The sequence below is a fragment of the Narcine bancroftii genome, chromosome 9 (genome assembly GCF_036971445.1).
Source record: "Narcine bancroftii isolate sNarBan1 chromosome 9, sNarBan1.hap1, whole genome shotgun sequence".
In the NCBI taxonomy this organism is placed as follows: domain Eukaryota; kingdom Metazoa; phylum Chordata; class Chondrichthyes; order Torpediniformes; family Narcinidae; genus Narcine; species Narcine bancroftii.
In genome coordinates, this window is record NC_091477.1 from 106,254,607 (window position 1) to 106,268,363 (window position 13,757).

The following is a 13,757-nucleotide window of genomic DNA, read 5'->3' on the forward strand; positions in this document are numbered from 1 at the left end:
TGTCTTGGTGAACTTCTATTGCTGCTGGGTTTTAGGGTCCTGTGGATTCGTAAATCCTGTAAATGTTAATGCTGATCAAGTGAATTTTGGTCATTGTTTTACTTTACAATATAACACATTATTTCATTCCCTGTTAATACATTTTATGAAAATTTTACCTGAAAATTGGTAAAATCATTAATTTGAAGCTATATTTTTGAGAATGTGAGTCCTATATCCTGTGTTGCATCTGTAGACTGACAATCTGCAGTCTATTGTAATTTGGGATTTCAAACACAAACCCTACTGATTTGCCTTTAAATTATGTTCTTCCAGACCTCGATGAATGTGTATTGAACACCTCAAACTGTCAACAAATTTGCAACAACACAATCGGAAGCTTCCTGTGCAGTTGTAACCCAGGATTTAGCACCAATCTGAACAATTCTTCACTCTGCAATGGTAGTATGTTTTTCAGATACGTAGGATTTGATGTTTTAGTATATTTTCATTCTCTTGTAAATGTTAATTGCTGATCAAGTGAATTTTGGTCATTTATTTATCTATTGTACAATATAGCGCATCATATCATTCTATGTTAATCATTAATACTGTATTGTGAAAATTCTACCTGAAAATTGTTAAAATCATTAATCTTGAAGCAATATTTTTGAGAAAGTGAGTCCCATATCCTGTGTTGCCTCTGTAGCCTGACAATCTGCAGCCTATTTTAATTTGGAAGATAGAGAGCTTGGGATTTAAAATACAAACTCTACTGATTTGTTTAATTTGCCTATAAATTATGTTCTTCCAGACGTCGATGAATGTGTAACCAACACTTCAAACTGTCAACAAATCTGCTCCAACACAATTGGAAGCTTCCTGTGCAGTTGTAACCCTGGATTCAGCACCAACCTGAACAATTCTTCACTCTGTAATGGTAGGATATTTTGAAACATAGGTTCTCAGATTTGGCTAATACTTTTCTGTGCAGCAGATCTGAACCTTCCCAGGTAGAAGAGTTATGTTCCTCAATATTAAAAGCGGAAAGATATATTTTCATTCTCATTGAGTTTTCACTGGAGTGATATCTTTATTAGAGAATGTAAATTGTGGTCTGGTAAACCAGTTAAATTTAAAATGTTTAAATTTAGATGTACTGCTTAGTACAGGATATGTCCATGCTACCCAATTTATATCCAAGTAACCTACACTCCCGATGGATTTGGAACAGTGCGAGGAAAAAAGGAGCCAGCGGATGAAACCCACGCAGACACAGGGAGAACATACAAACTCCTTAAAGGCAGCACAAGATTCGAGCCCGAGGCTGGATCGCTGACGCTGTTAAGGGCTTGTGCTATCTGCTCAGCCAACTATGCTGCCCTCATAATTTATTATAGTATATAAAAGCGAATTAATGATCAAACATTTTTCAGAACTTCGGTACTTTCAACAGGACAGTGTCACGTCTACAATCCAGTGACGTGCGGAACAGAATTTTAATGCAATGATTTGCATGATCAAAAGAGTGGACATCACACTCCTAAACTCTGTTGCCTCTGCAGTAGAGATATTCTGCCGTCTTTTGTAAATTGATTTAAAGTTGCAGAGTTTCATTCCCCCCCCACCCAAAAAAAACAATAGATTTTTCACTGTTTCACTGTTTACCACCAGACGTCGATGAATGTGCAACTAACAGCTCAAACTGTCAACAAATCTGCACCAACACAATCGGAAGCTTCCTGTGCAGTTGTAACCCTGGATTCAGCACCAACCTGAACAATTCTTCACTCTGCGATGGTAAGATATTTTAAAACTTATGTTCTCAGATTTGGCAAATAAATTTCTGTGCAGCAGGTAGGAAATTTATGATTACTCAATATTAAATGCTAAAAGATATATTCATTTTCACTATATTTTCACTGGAGTGATATTTTTATTACAAAATATAAATTGTGGTATGTTGAAGCAGTTAAATTTAAAATGTTTAAATTTGGACATACAGCATGGTAATAGGCCATGTCTGTGCTACCCAATTTACCTACACCCCCGATATGTTTCAAACAGTGAGATGAAACTGGAGACTGTGAAGATAAAAACACATAGAGGCAGGGAGAACATACAAACTCTTTACAGACTGTGCGGGATTCGATCTCCTGACAGGATCATGGGCACTGTGAAGGGCTTGCGCTAACCGCTGCTGCCCTGATCATTTACTGCAGTGTGTAAAAGCGAATCAATAATCAAACATTTTTTAGAACTTCGCTACTTTCAACAGGACAATGTCACGTCTACAATCCAGGGAAGTGTGGAACAGAATTTTCATGCAATATATCGCATGATCAAAAGAGTGGGCATCACACACTTAAACTCTGTTGCCTCTGTAATAAAGATATTCTGTAGCATCTTGTGGATTGAAATAAAGTGGCGGAGCTTCATTTGCCAAAAACTAATCAATCGATTTTCTGACTGATTCTTTCACTGTTTTCCACCAGACGTTGATGAATGTGCAACCAACACATCAAACTGTCAACAGATCTGCACCAACACAATCGGAAGCTTCCTGTGCAGTTGTAACCCTGGATTCAGCACCAACCTGAACAATTCTTCACTCTGTGACGGTAGGATGTTTTTCAGATATGTACATTCTGACATTTGCTAAATAACATTTAGCATTTTTTCATTCTCTTGTAAGTGTTAATTGCTGATCAAGTGAATTTTGGCCATTGTTTTATCTATCATACAAAATAGCGCATTATTTTATTCTCGATTAATCATTAGTACTGTATTCTGAAAATAGTTAAAATCATTAATCTTGAAGCAATATTTCTGAGAAAGTTATTCCCATATCCTGTGTTGTCTCTGGTAGCCTGACAATCTGCAGTCTATTGTAATTTGGAAGATAGAGATCTTGGGATTTGAAGGACAAACCCTATTGATTTGTTTGATTTGACTTTAAATTATGTTCTTCCAGATGTCGATGAATGTGCAACCAACACTTCAAACTGTCAACAAATCTGCTCCAACACAATCGGAAGCTTCCTGTGCAGTTGTAACCCTGGATTCAGCACCAACCTGAACAATTCTTCACTCTGTGATGGTAGGATATTTTGAAACATAGGTTCTCTGATTTGGCAAATAATTTTCTGTCCAGTGGTTTCAAACTTTACACGTAGAAGAGTTATGTCTACTCAATAATAAAAGCTAAAAGGCATATTTTCATTCTCATTCAGTTTTCACTGGAGTGATAGTTTTGTTAGAGAATGTAAATTCTGGTGTGTTTAAGCAGTTAAATTTAAAATGTTTAAATTTGGACATACAGCATGTTAATAGGCCATGTCTGTTCTGCCCAATTTATACCCAATTAACCAACAGCCCCAATGTGTTTTGAACAGCAAGATGAATCTGGAGCCAACGGATAAAGCACACGCAGACACAGGGAGAACATACAAACTCATTATAGACATCGCGGGATTCGATCCTAGGACTGGATCGTAGGCGCTGTTAAGGGCTTGCGCTAACCGCTATTCCAACCGTGTTGCTCTGATCATTTATTGCAATATGTCAAGGCTAATCAATGATCAAACATTTTTCAGAACTTCGGCACTTTCAACAAGACAGTGTCACCTTTAGCATCCAGTGATGTGTGGAACAGAATTTTAATGCAATGTATCCCATGGTCAAAAGAGTGGACAAAACACTCCTAAACTCTGTTGCCTCTGCAATAAAGATATTCGGCAGCCTCTTCTGGATCGAACTAAAGTGGCTGGGTTTCATTTGCCAAATATAATCAATTGATTTTCTGACTGATTCTTTCACTGTTTTCCACCAGACGTCGATGAATGTGCAACCAACACCTCAAACTGTCAACAAATCTGCCTCAACACAATCGGAAGCTTCCTGTGCAGCTGTAACTCAGGATTCAGCACCAACCTGAACAATTCTTCACTCTGCGATGGTAGGATGTTTTGAAACATAAGTTCTCACATTTGGCTAATAATTTCAATATGAAGTGATAAAAGAAATTTTCATTTTCACTGGAGTTATATTTTCATTAGAGAATGTAAATTGTGGTCTGTTTAAGCAGTTAAATTTAAAATGTTTAAATTTGGACATACAGCATGGTAATAGGCCATGTCTGAGCTGCCCAATTTATACCCAATTAACCTACACCCCTGATATGTGTCGAACAGTGAGATGAAACCGGAGCCAGTGGATAAAACACACAAAGAGGCAGGGAGAACATACAAACTCCTTACAGAGAGTTCGACTTTAAATTCCTGGTTGTATCACTGATGCTGTGAAGGAATTTCACTAACCGCTATGCCAATCGTACTGTCCTGATCATTTATTGCAGTGTTTTAAAGCTAATCAATGAACAAGCATTTTTCAGAACTTTGGTACTTTCAACAGGACAGTGTCATGTCTACAATCCAGTAATGTGTGGAACAGAATTTTCATGCAATCTATCGCATTGTCAAACCAGTGGACACTATATTTGCAGTTTATTGTGTATTGAAATAAAGTGGCAGAGCTTCATTTGCCAAAAAAAAACAAATGATTTTTAGACTGTCTCTTTCAATGTTTTCCACCAGACATCAATGAATGTGCAACTAACAGCTCAAACTGTCAACAAATCTGTTCCAACACAATCGGAAGCTTCCTGTGCAGTTGTAAGCCAGGGTTCAGCACCAATCTGAACAATTCTTCACTATGTGATGGTAGGATATTTTTCAGATACAGAAATTCTGACATTTGATGAATAACATTTGGCATATTCTTAATGTCCTGTGAATGTTAATTGCCGATCAAGTGAATTTTGTTCATTGTGTTATCGTACAATATAGCACATTATTTCATTCTCTGTTAATCATAAGTACTGTATTTTCATACATATAACTTGCACAAGCTTATAATGCGCACATGCATAGAACACGCATAAAATCTGACTGTTCTTTTCACTGTCTTCCACCAGACATCGATGAATGTGCAACCAACAGCTCAAACTGTCAACAAATCTGCTCTAACACAATCGGAAGCTTCCTGTGCACTTGTAACCCAGGATTCAGCACCAACCTGAATAATTCTTCACTCTGTGATGGTAGGATCATTTGAAACACAACTTTTCAGATTTGTCAAATAATTTTCTATGCAGAAGTTCTAAAACTTCCCATTAAATGCTCAAAGACATATTTTCATTCTCACTAAGTTTTCACTGGATCAATATTTTTAATGTAGAATGTAAATCGCCATCTATAGAAGCAGTTACATTTAAAATCTTTAAATTTAGTCATACAGCATAGTAAAAGGCCGTTTTGGCCCATGAGTCTGTGGCCCCCAATTTATACACAATTAACCTACACCCCTGGTACATTTCAAACAGTGGGAAGAAATCGGAACACCCAGAGTTAGCCCACGCAGACATGGGGAGATCGTACAATCTCCTTACAGACAGCATGAGATTTGAACCCTGTCCCAATAATTGGCTTTGCAAAGTTGTTGCACTAACCACTATGTCAACCGTGCTGCCCCAATATTTTATTTCAACATTTAAAATCTAATCCATGAACAAACATTTTTCAGATCTTCAGAACTTTCAACAGGACTTTGTCAAGTTTACAATCCTGTGATGGGTGGAACAGAATTTTCAAACCAGTGGACAGTGTTCCCTCTGTAAAGTTGATATTCCACAGTTTATTGGGGACTGAAATAAAGTGGCAGAGTTCTATTTCCCAAAAAGAAACAATTGATTTTCTGACTGTTTCTTTCACTGTTTTCCACCAGATGTCGATGAATGTGCGACCAACAGCTCAAACTGTCAACATATCTGCAACAACACAATCGGAAGCTTCCTGTGCAGTTGTAATCTAGGATTCAGCACCAACCTGAACAATACTTCGCTCTGCGGTGGTAGGATATTTTGAAACATAACTTCTCAGATTTGGCAAATAATTTTATGTGCAGCAGTTCTAAAGCTTCCTGGTTAGAAGTGTTATGCCACCTCAATATTAAATGATAAAAGAATATTCTTCTCTTTGGCTTGGCTTCACGGACGAAGATTTATGGAGGGGGTAAAAAGTCCACGTCAGCTGCAGGCTCGTTTGTGGCTGACAAGTCCGATGCGGGACAGGCAGACACGGTTGCAGCGTTTGCAGGGGAAAATTGGTTGGTTGGGGTTGGGTGTTGGGTTTTTCCTCCTTTGCCTTTTGTCAGTGAGGTGGGCTCTGCGGTCTTCTTCAAAGGAGGTTGCTGCCCGCCAAACTGTGAGGCGCCAAGATGCACGGTTTGAGGCGTTATCAGCCCACTGGCGGTGGTCAATGTGGCAGGCACCAAGAGATTTCTTTAGGCAGTCCTTGTACCTTTTCTTTGGTGCACCTCTGTCACGGTGGCCAGTGGAGAGCTCGCCATATAACACGATCTTGGGAAGGCGATGGTCCTCCATTCTGGAGACGTGACCCACCCAGCGCAGCTGGATCTTCAGCAGCGTGGACTCGATGCTGTCGACCTCTGCCATCTCGAGTACTTCGACGTTAGGGATGAAAGCGCTCCAATGGATGTTGAGGATGGAGCGGAGACAACGCTGGTGGAAGCGTTCTAGGAGCCGCACCACCTACGGCTCCTAGAACGCTTCCTAGAAAAGAATATTATCATTCTGTAATATCACAAAGTTATTCTTAACTATTAATGAGATTACATTTCATATTTAGTTGATCCTGGCTGCTGTCACTGCTCTCGTCACCTGACTTCTCTTGCTCCAATCAGCTTCTAGCTGCTGTCTCGTGCCTTTCTTTTAAATTCTACCCTCTGCATTTACAGCTGTAACTGTAACTGTAACTGTTCAATTGATTAAAGCTTGGAAAGCAGTCACCAAGTTTTTCATTCTCATAACCTTTTGCTCAACTAAATTGACAAACATGGAGTTGCCGTGGAGGCCCAAGTACTTAGACAGCAATCCCAGCTCACTGACAAGGTGAGGAGTGGCCACAATGGCATACGATTTTCATGAACTACGTTGATGACTCTGGGGCAAAGATAACGAATAAGTACAGAATGCTATTAGGCTGTGTGAGTTGCAATGTCTTCGAGTACATAGAAGGATATGAAAATTTTGTCTCTGCTACCTCTAAGTTGGACAGTTTATATGTGAGCACTCCCGATGAGGTTTTTGTAAGACATCTATTGACTATCTGGCAACAGAAGCTAGGAGAATAATTAGGTGATTTCTTCAGGGAGTTGAAAAAGTTAAAGAGAAACTAATTTTCAAGATCATAGTGTGGAGCAGTGTTGAAACGAGACAATGCGTGATGCATTCATCGCTGGCGTTGCCTCACCCGCAATACGCCGGCGTCTCTTAGAAAACAAAACACTGGACTTACAGACTGCTTATAACCAAGCTACTGCGCTCGATGTAGCTCAATGCAACAATGATGCATGCGTTACCCCAGCGGCCTATTCAGCTGCAGTAGTGAACCCTGAACCATCACAGGTACCGCAGGATTCTTTAGCAGGGCTGCCTGATAATCTTCCAGTTGCTCTTGAGAAACCAGCTGTGGCTGCCACTTATAATACAAAATGGAAATGTTTCTTCTGTGATTTCTCGTTCCATTCACGGGATAACTGTCCAGCACATGAGGCTACTTTCAATCAATGTGCTAAGAAGGGACATTATGTCCAGGTATGCAAATCCAAGGCTCACCAAGCTCAATGACAACAGTGGTCAATTCTCAGGTACTGGCTACTCTTAGTAATGTGCCACAAGGACTCACTCAAACCACAATCTTCGTGATTGTGAAATGTTGAAAGATGAAATGATCTGTTGGATTCATGCAGCAGCCTTGATCGTTACTTTAGCGAGAAAGTCACGTGGGAACTGAAACTAAAGGTTCACCCATCTAGTGAAGACATTATTATGGCTCAGAAAACTTTAAACACTAGTTCCCAAGGATATGTTGTTGTTGACCCAACTCTTAGTCTTAATAGCCAGTCACACGCTGCCACACGACAAGAAGGACCTATGTTCTGACTTAATACTTGGCCAGGATTTCCAGCGTCAGCACATGTGAAATTTGAATATGGAGGACCCTTGTGTGAGCCGACTGTGAACGGTGCTGATCATGACTGTGCAATGACAACAGCAAAAATAGATGAACCCTCCCTTTTTCCAAACTTATCACCAAGCTATAAACCAATTGCTGCCAAATCAAGACACTTTAGCAAAGATGATCAGGACTTCATTGCAGAGGAAATTCACCAACTACTTTTAGAAGGCATAATTGAGATGTGGCGAGCCCAAGTGTAAGTGGTGAAGGATCCTACCCACCGACACAAGAAGCAAACTTGAGTGGATTATTTACAATCATGGAATTAGATGCTTTTCCCTTGCCAAGAATTGACAAAATGGTGAACGAACTTGCAAAATATAGTGTGTTCTCTACTTTTGACCTGAAAATTGCCAACTACCAAATGTCATTGATTGAGTCAGATAAGAACTATATGGATTTTGAAGCCAATGGAAGTTTATACCATTTTTGTAGGATTCCATTTGGAGTTACAAATGGGTAGTCACCTTCCAGCGTGCTATGGACAAAAAGAAAAACTGCAAGATGGCTTCCTTTACCTTGATAATATCATCATTGCTGGACATACACAAGATGGACAATATCAAAATGTAAAGAAATTTCTAAAGACCTTCAGTCAGAGGCATCTAACACTTAATTATTCATAGAATGGGGAGTCTGTGAATTCCATTAATGTTGCTTCAGATAGGTTTAATAAAATGATGATAAAAATATCTTTAAAAGATATAGATTCTGGGGGTATACACACACATTATATACACATGCGGTTAGAATGAGAAGGGGGTTAAGATAGGTTAAGTTAATAGCATGTTAAATATTGATCTTATTATGTATGAAGAAAATAAAAAAACTTTTGTTTAACTTTTGTCATGGTGAATTTCTGGTGCTGCTGGTTTTTGGAGTCCTCTGGGCTCGTAACAATGTCCTTGGATACTGTGTGTTGTGAACGGTATCATTAAGCCAGATCCTGAAAGACTTTGCCCATTACAAGTGCTTCCTCCACCAAAAAATATGCGATCCTTAAAGGGTACTAGGGATTTTTGCTTATTGTGCCAAATGGATTATGTATTTTTTTAAACAAGATGGTAAATATAGAGAAGATTCCAATGAGGAAAAGGCCCTGAACTCCAGTAACTTACTAAAGAGAGAGTTGAAGTGGGGGATTTGAAGCCAGGAAATTGCTGCCATTGTAAAGGCATTGCACCAACCACTTGGCCAACTGTGCTGCCCCAATATATTATTGCAATGTGTAAAATCTAATCAATGAACAAACATCTTACAGAACTTCAGTACTTTCAACTGGACTGTGTCAAGTTTACAATCCAGCGATGTATGAACAGAATTTTCATGTAATGTATTGCATTGTCAAAGCAGTGGACACCACACTCTTAAAGAGTGTTGCCTCTGTAATAGTGATATTCTACAGTTTATTGGGGATTGGAGTAAAGTGGCAGAGTTTCATTTCCCAAAAAAACAATTGATTTTCTGACTGTTTCTTTCACTGTTTTCCACCAGACGTCGATGAATGTGCAACCAACACCTCAACCTGTCAACAAATCTGCACCAACACAATCGGAAGCTTCCAGTGCAGTTGTAACCCTGGATTCAGCACCAACCTGAACAATTCTTCACTCTGTGATGGTAGGATGTTTTTCAGATACATACATTCTGATGTTTGGTAAATAACATTTAGCATATTTTTACTTTCCTGGAAATGTTAATTGCTGATCAAGTGAATTTTGGTCATTGTTTTATCATACAATATAGTACATATTTCATTTTCCGTTAATCATGTTTTCTGAAAATTTTATCTGAAAATGGTTAAAATCATTAATCTTGAAGCAATATTTTTGAGAAAGTGAGTCCCATATTCTGTGTTGTCTCTGTAGCCTGACAATCTGCAGTCTATTGTAATTTGGAAGATAGAAATCTTGGGATTTGAAGGACAAACCCTATTGATTTGTTTGATTTACCTTTAAATTATGTTCTTCCAGACGTTGATGAATGTACGACCAATACCTCAAACTGTCAACAAATCTGTTCCAACACAATCGGAAGCTTCCAGTGCAGTTGTAACGCAGGATTCAGCACCAACCTGAACAATTCTTCGCTCTGTGACGGTAAGATCATTTGAATTATAAATTCTCAGATTTGGTAAATAATTTTCTGTGCAGCAGTTCTAAAGAATCTCAGGTAGAAAAGTTATTGTTCCTCTATATTAAATCCTGAAAGACATATTTTTATTCTCACTGAGTTTTCATTGAAGCAATATTTTTAATGGAGAATGTAATTGCCATCTATAGAAGCAGTTAAACAAAATCTTTAAATTTAAAATTTTTATAGTGTGTCATACATCATGGTAAAAGACCATTTTGGCCCACGAGTCCATACTACCCAATTAATAGCCAATTAAACTACATACCCAGTATGTTTCGAACAGTGGGAAGCTGTAACACCTGGAGAAAACGCACACAGACACAGGGAGATTGTACAATCTCCTTACAGACTGCATGGGATTTGAATCCCATCCCAATAATTGGCTTTGTAAAGGCGTTGTGCGAACCGTTATGCCAACCACGCTGTCCCGATATTTTATCGCAGCTTTTATATTCTAAGCAATATATGAATATTTTTCACAACTTCAGTATTTTCAACAGGACTGTGTCAAGTTTACAATCCAGTGATGTGTGGAACAGAATTTTCATGCAATGTATCACATTGTCAAAGCAGTGGACACCACACACTTAAACTGTGTTACCTCTGTAATAGTGATATTCTACAGTCTATTGTGGATTGGAGTAAAGTGGCTGGGTTTCATTTGTAAAAAAAATTGATTTTCTGACTGTTTCTTTCACTGTTTTCCACCAGACATCGATGAATGTGCAACCAACACCTCAACCTGTCAACAAATCTGCACCAACACAATCGGAAGCTTCCTGTGCAGTTGTAACCCAGGATTCAGCACCAACGTGAATAATTCTTCACTTTGCAATGGTAGGATGTTTTTCAGATACATCCGTCCTTATATTTGGCAAATAACTTTCAATGTAGTTTATGTTTACTCTCCCTGTAAAGGAGAGGATGTTTCTTAAATGCAGCAAAATTCCGGTTATCTGGAAATGTAGCAGTCGGCAACTTCAAGCAACCAGCAAAATATTGAGGAAAATAAGTAATTAAAAAAAGGTAAGAATACATAAATTTTAATAAATTTAAATCCGTAAAAGTTAATGTTCTCTGAAGTGATGCTTAAACTTTGGTGAAGATGTGAGAAAATATTTAGGTAGACGTGTTTCTTGGTCATGCTTTGCTCATAGCAGCTGTTAGAATAAAGTTGTGTTTGAATAAATTGGTGTCACTCAGATGTAGAGCCGGTTGGTGCCACTCACCATTTGGATGAATCTCTTAAAGTGTCTACTTATGCCTGTTTAGTAAGAGTCTTTATTATTATTAGTATATTTTGAACTATATTAGTATGGCTTTATCGCTAAACTTTGGAGAAGAGGTGTTAATTATGATGTAATTGTTCATCTTTCGGGCATCTCCATCAAGAGAGAAGAACCTACAGATGCAGTGACGGTTAAATGTTTTCAAAGAATGTGACCGAAAATAAAGTAACATGCTTTTGGGTTTATATATTCATGCAAATGAAGTTTGTTCAGTACAAGTAATAGTATAGCATTTTTGTCTTTTAAACTGTTTATTCTTAATTCAGCTGTGTTAGTTAGGCATTATAAGTCTCAAGCAACCGGAAAGCTCGATTATTTGGCATCTACCAATCCCCAATAGATGCCAGATACCAGACTTTTTATTGTATATATGTTCTTATGTTTGGTAAATAATATTTAATGTGGCTTATTCCTGTAAATGTTACTTGCAATGAATTTTTGTTATTGTAATACAGTACAATGTAGCACATAATTACATTTTGTTAATTATTATGCTAATAAATTTACCAGAAAATTCATTATGAACATCATTAATCTTCAAAGGTGAAATATTAAGAGTACAGAGTTTGTATGTTCCTGTCAGCATTAAAGTTAAGGTTAGAAGTAACTACTGACATGGTCTTTGCCCTCAGACAGCTCCAAGAAAAGTGCAGAGAACAAAACAAAGGACTCTACATCACCTTTTTTGACCTCACCAAAGCCTTTGACACCGTGAGCAGGAACGGACTTTGGCAAATACTAGAGCGCCTCGGATGCCCCCCCAAGTTCCTCAACATGGTTATCCAACTGCACGAAAACCAACAAGGTCGGGTCAGATACAGTAATGAGCTCTCCGAACCCTTCTCCATTGACAATGGCGTGAAGCAAGACTGCGTCCTCGCACCAACCCTCTTTACTATCTTCTTCAGCATGATGCTGAAACAAGCCATGAAAGACCTCAACAATGAAGACGCTGTTTACATCCGGTACCGCACGGATGGCAGTCTCTTCAATCTGAGGCGCCTGCAAGCTCACACCAAGGCACAAGAGCAACTTGTCCGTGAACTACTCTTTGCAGACGATGCCGCTTTAGTTGCCCATTCAGAGCCAGCTCTCCAGCGCATGACGTCCTGTTTTGCAGAAACTGCCAAAATGTTTGGCTTGGAAGTCAGCCTGAAGAAAACTGAGGTCCTCCAATCGCCAGTTCCCCACCATGACCACCAGCCCCCCCCACATCTCCATCGGGCACACAGAACTCAAAACGGTCAACCAGTTTACCTACCTCGGCTGCACCATTTCATCTGATGCAAGGATCGACAAAGAGATAGACAACAGACTCGCCAAGGCAAATACCGCCTTTGGAAGACTACACAAAAGAGTCTGGAAAAACAGCCACCTGAAGAAACACACAAAGATCAGTGTGTACGGAGCCGTTGTCATACCCACGCTCCTGTTCAGCTCCGAATCATGGGTCCTCTACCGGCATCACCTACGGCTCCTAGAAAGCTTCCATCAGCGCTGTCTCCGCTCCATCCTCAACATTCATTGGAATGACTTCATCACCAACATCAAAGTACTCGAGCTGGCAGAGTCCGCAAGCATTGAATCCATGCTGCTGAAGACCCAACTGCGCTGGGTAGGTCACGTCTCCAGAATGGAGGACCATCGCCTTCCCAAGATCGTGTTCTATGGTGAGCTCTCCGCTGGCCACTGAGACAGAGGTGCACCAAAGAAGAGGTACAAGGACAGCTTAAAGAAATCTCTTGGTGCCTGCCACATTGACCACTGCCAGTGGGCTGATATCGCCTCCAACCGTGCATCTTGGCGCCTCACAGTTCGGTGGGCAGCAACCTCCTTTGAAGAAGACCGCAGAGCCCACCTCATTGACAAAAGACAAAGGAGGAAAAACCCAACACCCAACCCCAACCAACCAATTTTCCCTTGCAACCGCTGCAACCGTGCCTGCCTGTCCCGCATCAGACTTGTCAGTCACCAACGAGCCTGCAGCAGACGTGGACATACCCCTCCATAAATCTTCGTCTGCGAAGCCAAGCCAAAGAAAGAAGGAGAAGTCATAAAGAACCTTGGTTTTTGATGGATGTTGTGGATCTGGTTGGAAGAAGAGAGGTGTATAACAGCCTGGAGAACAGTTTCTGTAAGAGGGTGGCATGTCCGGCGCGGGTGTGGCTGGCCATTAGAATGTCATAAAGGTAGACAAATGCAAAGGACAGATCCCAGCCCACCTGATCCATCAACCTTTGGAAAGTCTGAGCCC

General features: G+C 39.7%; 1 protein-coding gene across 1 annotated transcript in view; it reads left to right on the plus strand.

Annotated features, from left to right (window-relative positions):
- LOC138743595 (fibrillin-1-like) overlaps positions 1 to 13,757 on the plus strand; it is a 60,658-nt gene that overhangs the window by 26,743 nt on the left and 20,158 nt on the right. Inside the window, exons 20-31 of the mRNA XM_069899108.1 lie at positions 316 to 441; positions 794 to 919; positions 1,654 to 1,779; positions 2,475 to 2,600; positions 2,954 to 3,079; positions 3,812 to 3,937; positions 4,575 to 4,700; positions 4,955 to 5,080; positions 5,764 to 5,889; positions 9,573 to 9,698; positions 10,052 to 10,177; positions 10,926 to 11,051. Of these exons, the coding sequence (XP_069755209.1) occupies positions 316 to 441; positions 794 to 919; positions 1,654 to 1,779; positions 2,475 to 2,600; positions 2,954 to 3,079; positions 3,812 to 3,937; positions 4,575 to 4,700; positions 4,955 to 5,080; positions 5,764 to 5,889; positions 9,573 to 9,698; positions 10,052 to 10,177; positions 10,926 to 11,051 (1,512 nt within the window). The remainder of the gene's footprint in view (positions 1 to 315; positions 442 to 793; positions 920 to 1,653; positions 1,780 to 2,474; positions 2,601 to 2,953; positions 3,080 to 3,811; positions 3,938 to 4,574; positions 4,701 to 4,954; positions 5,081 to 5,763; positions 5,890 to 9,572; positions 9,699 to 10,051; positions 10,178 to 10,925; positions 11,052 to 13,757) is intronic.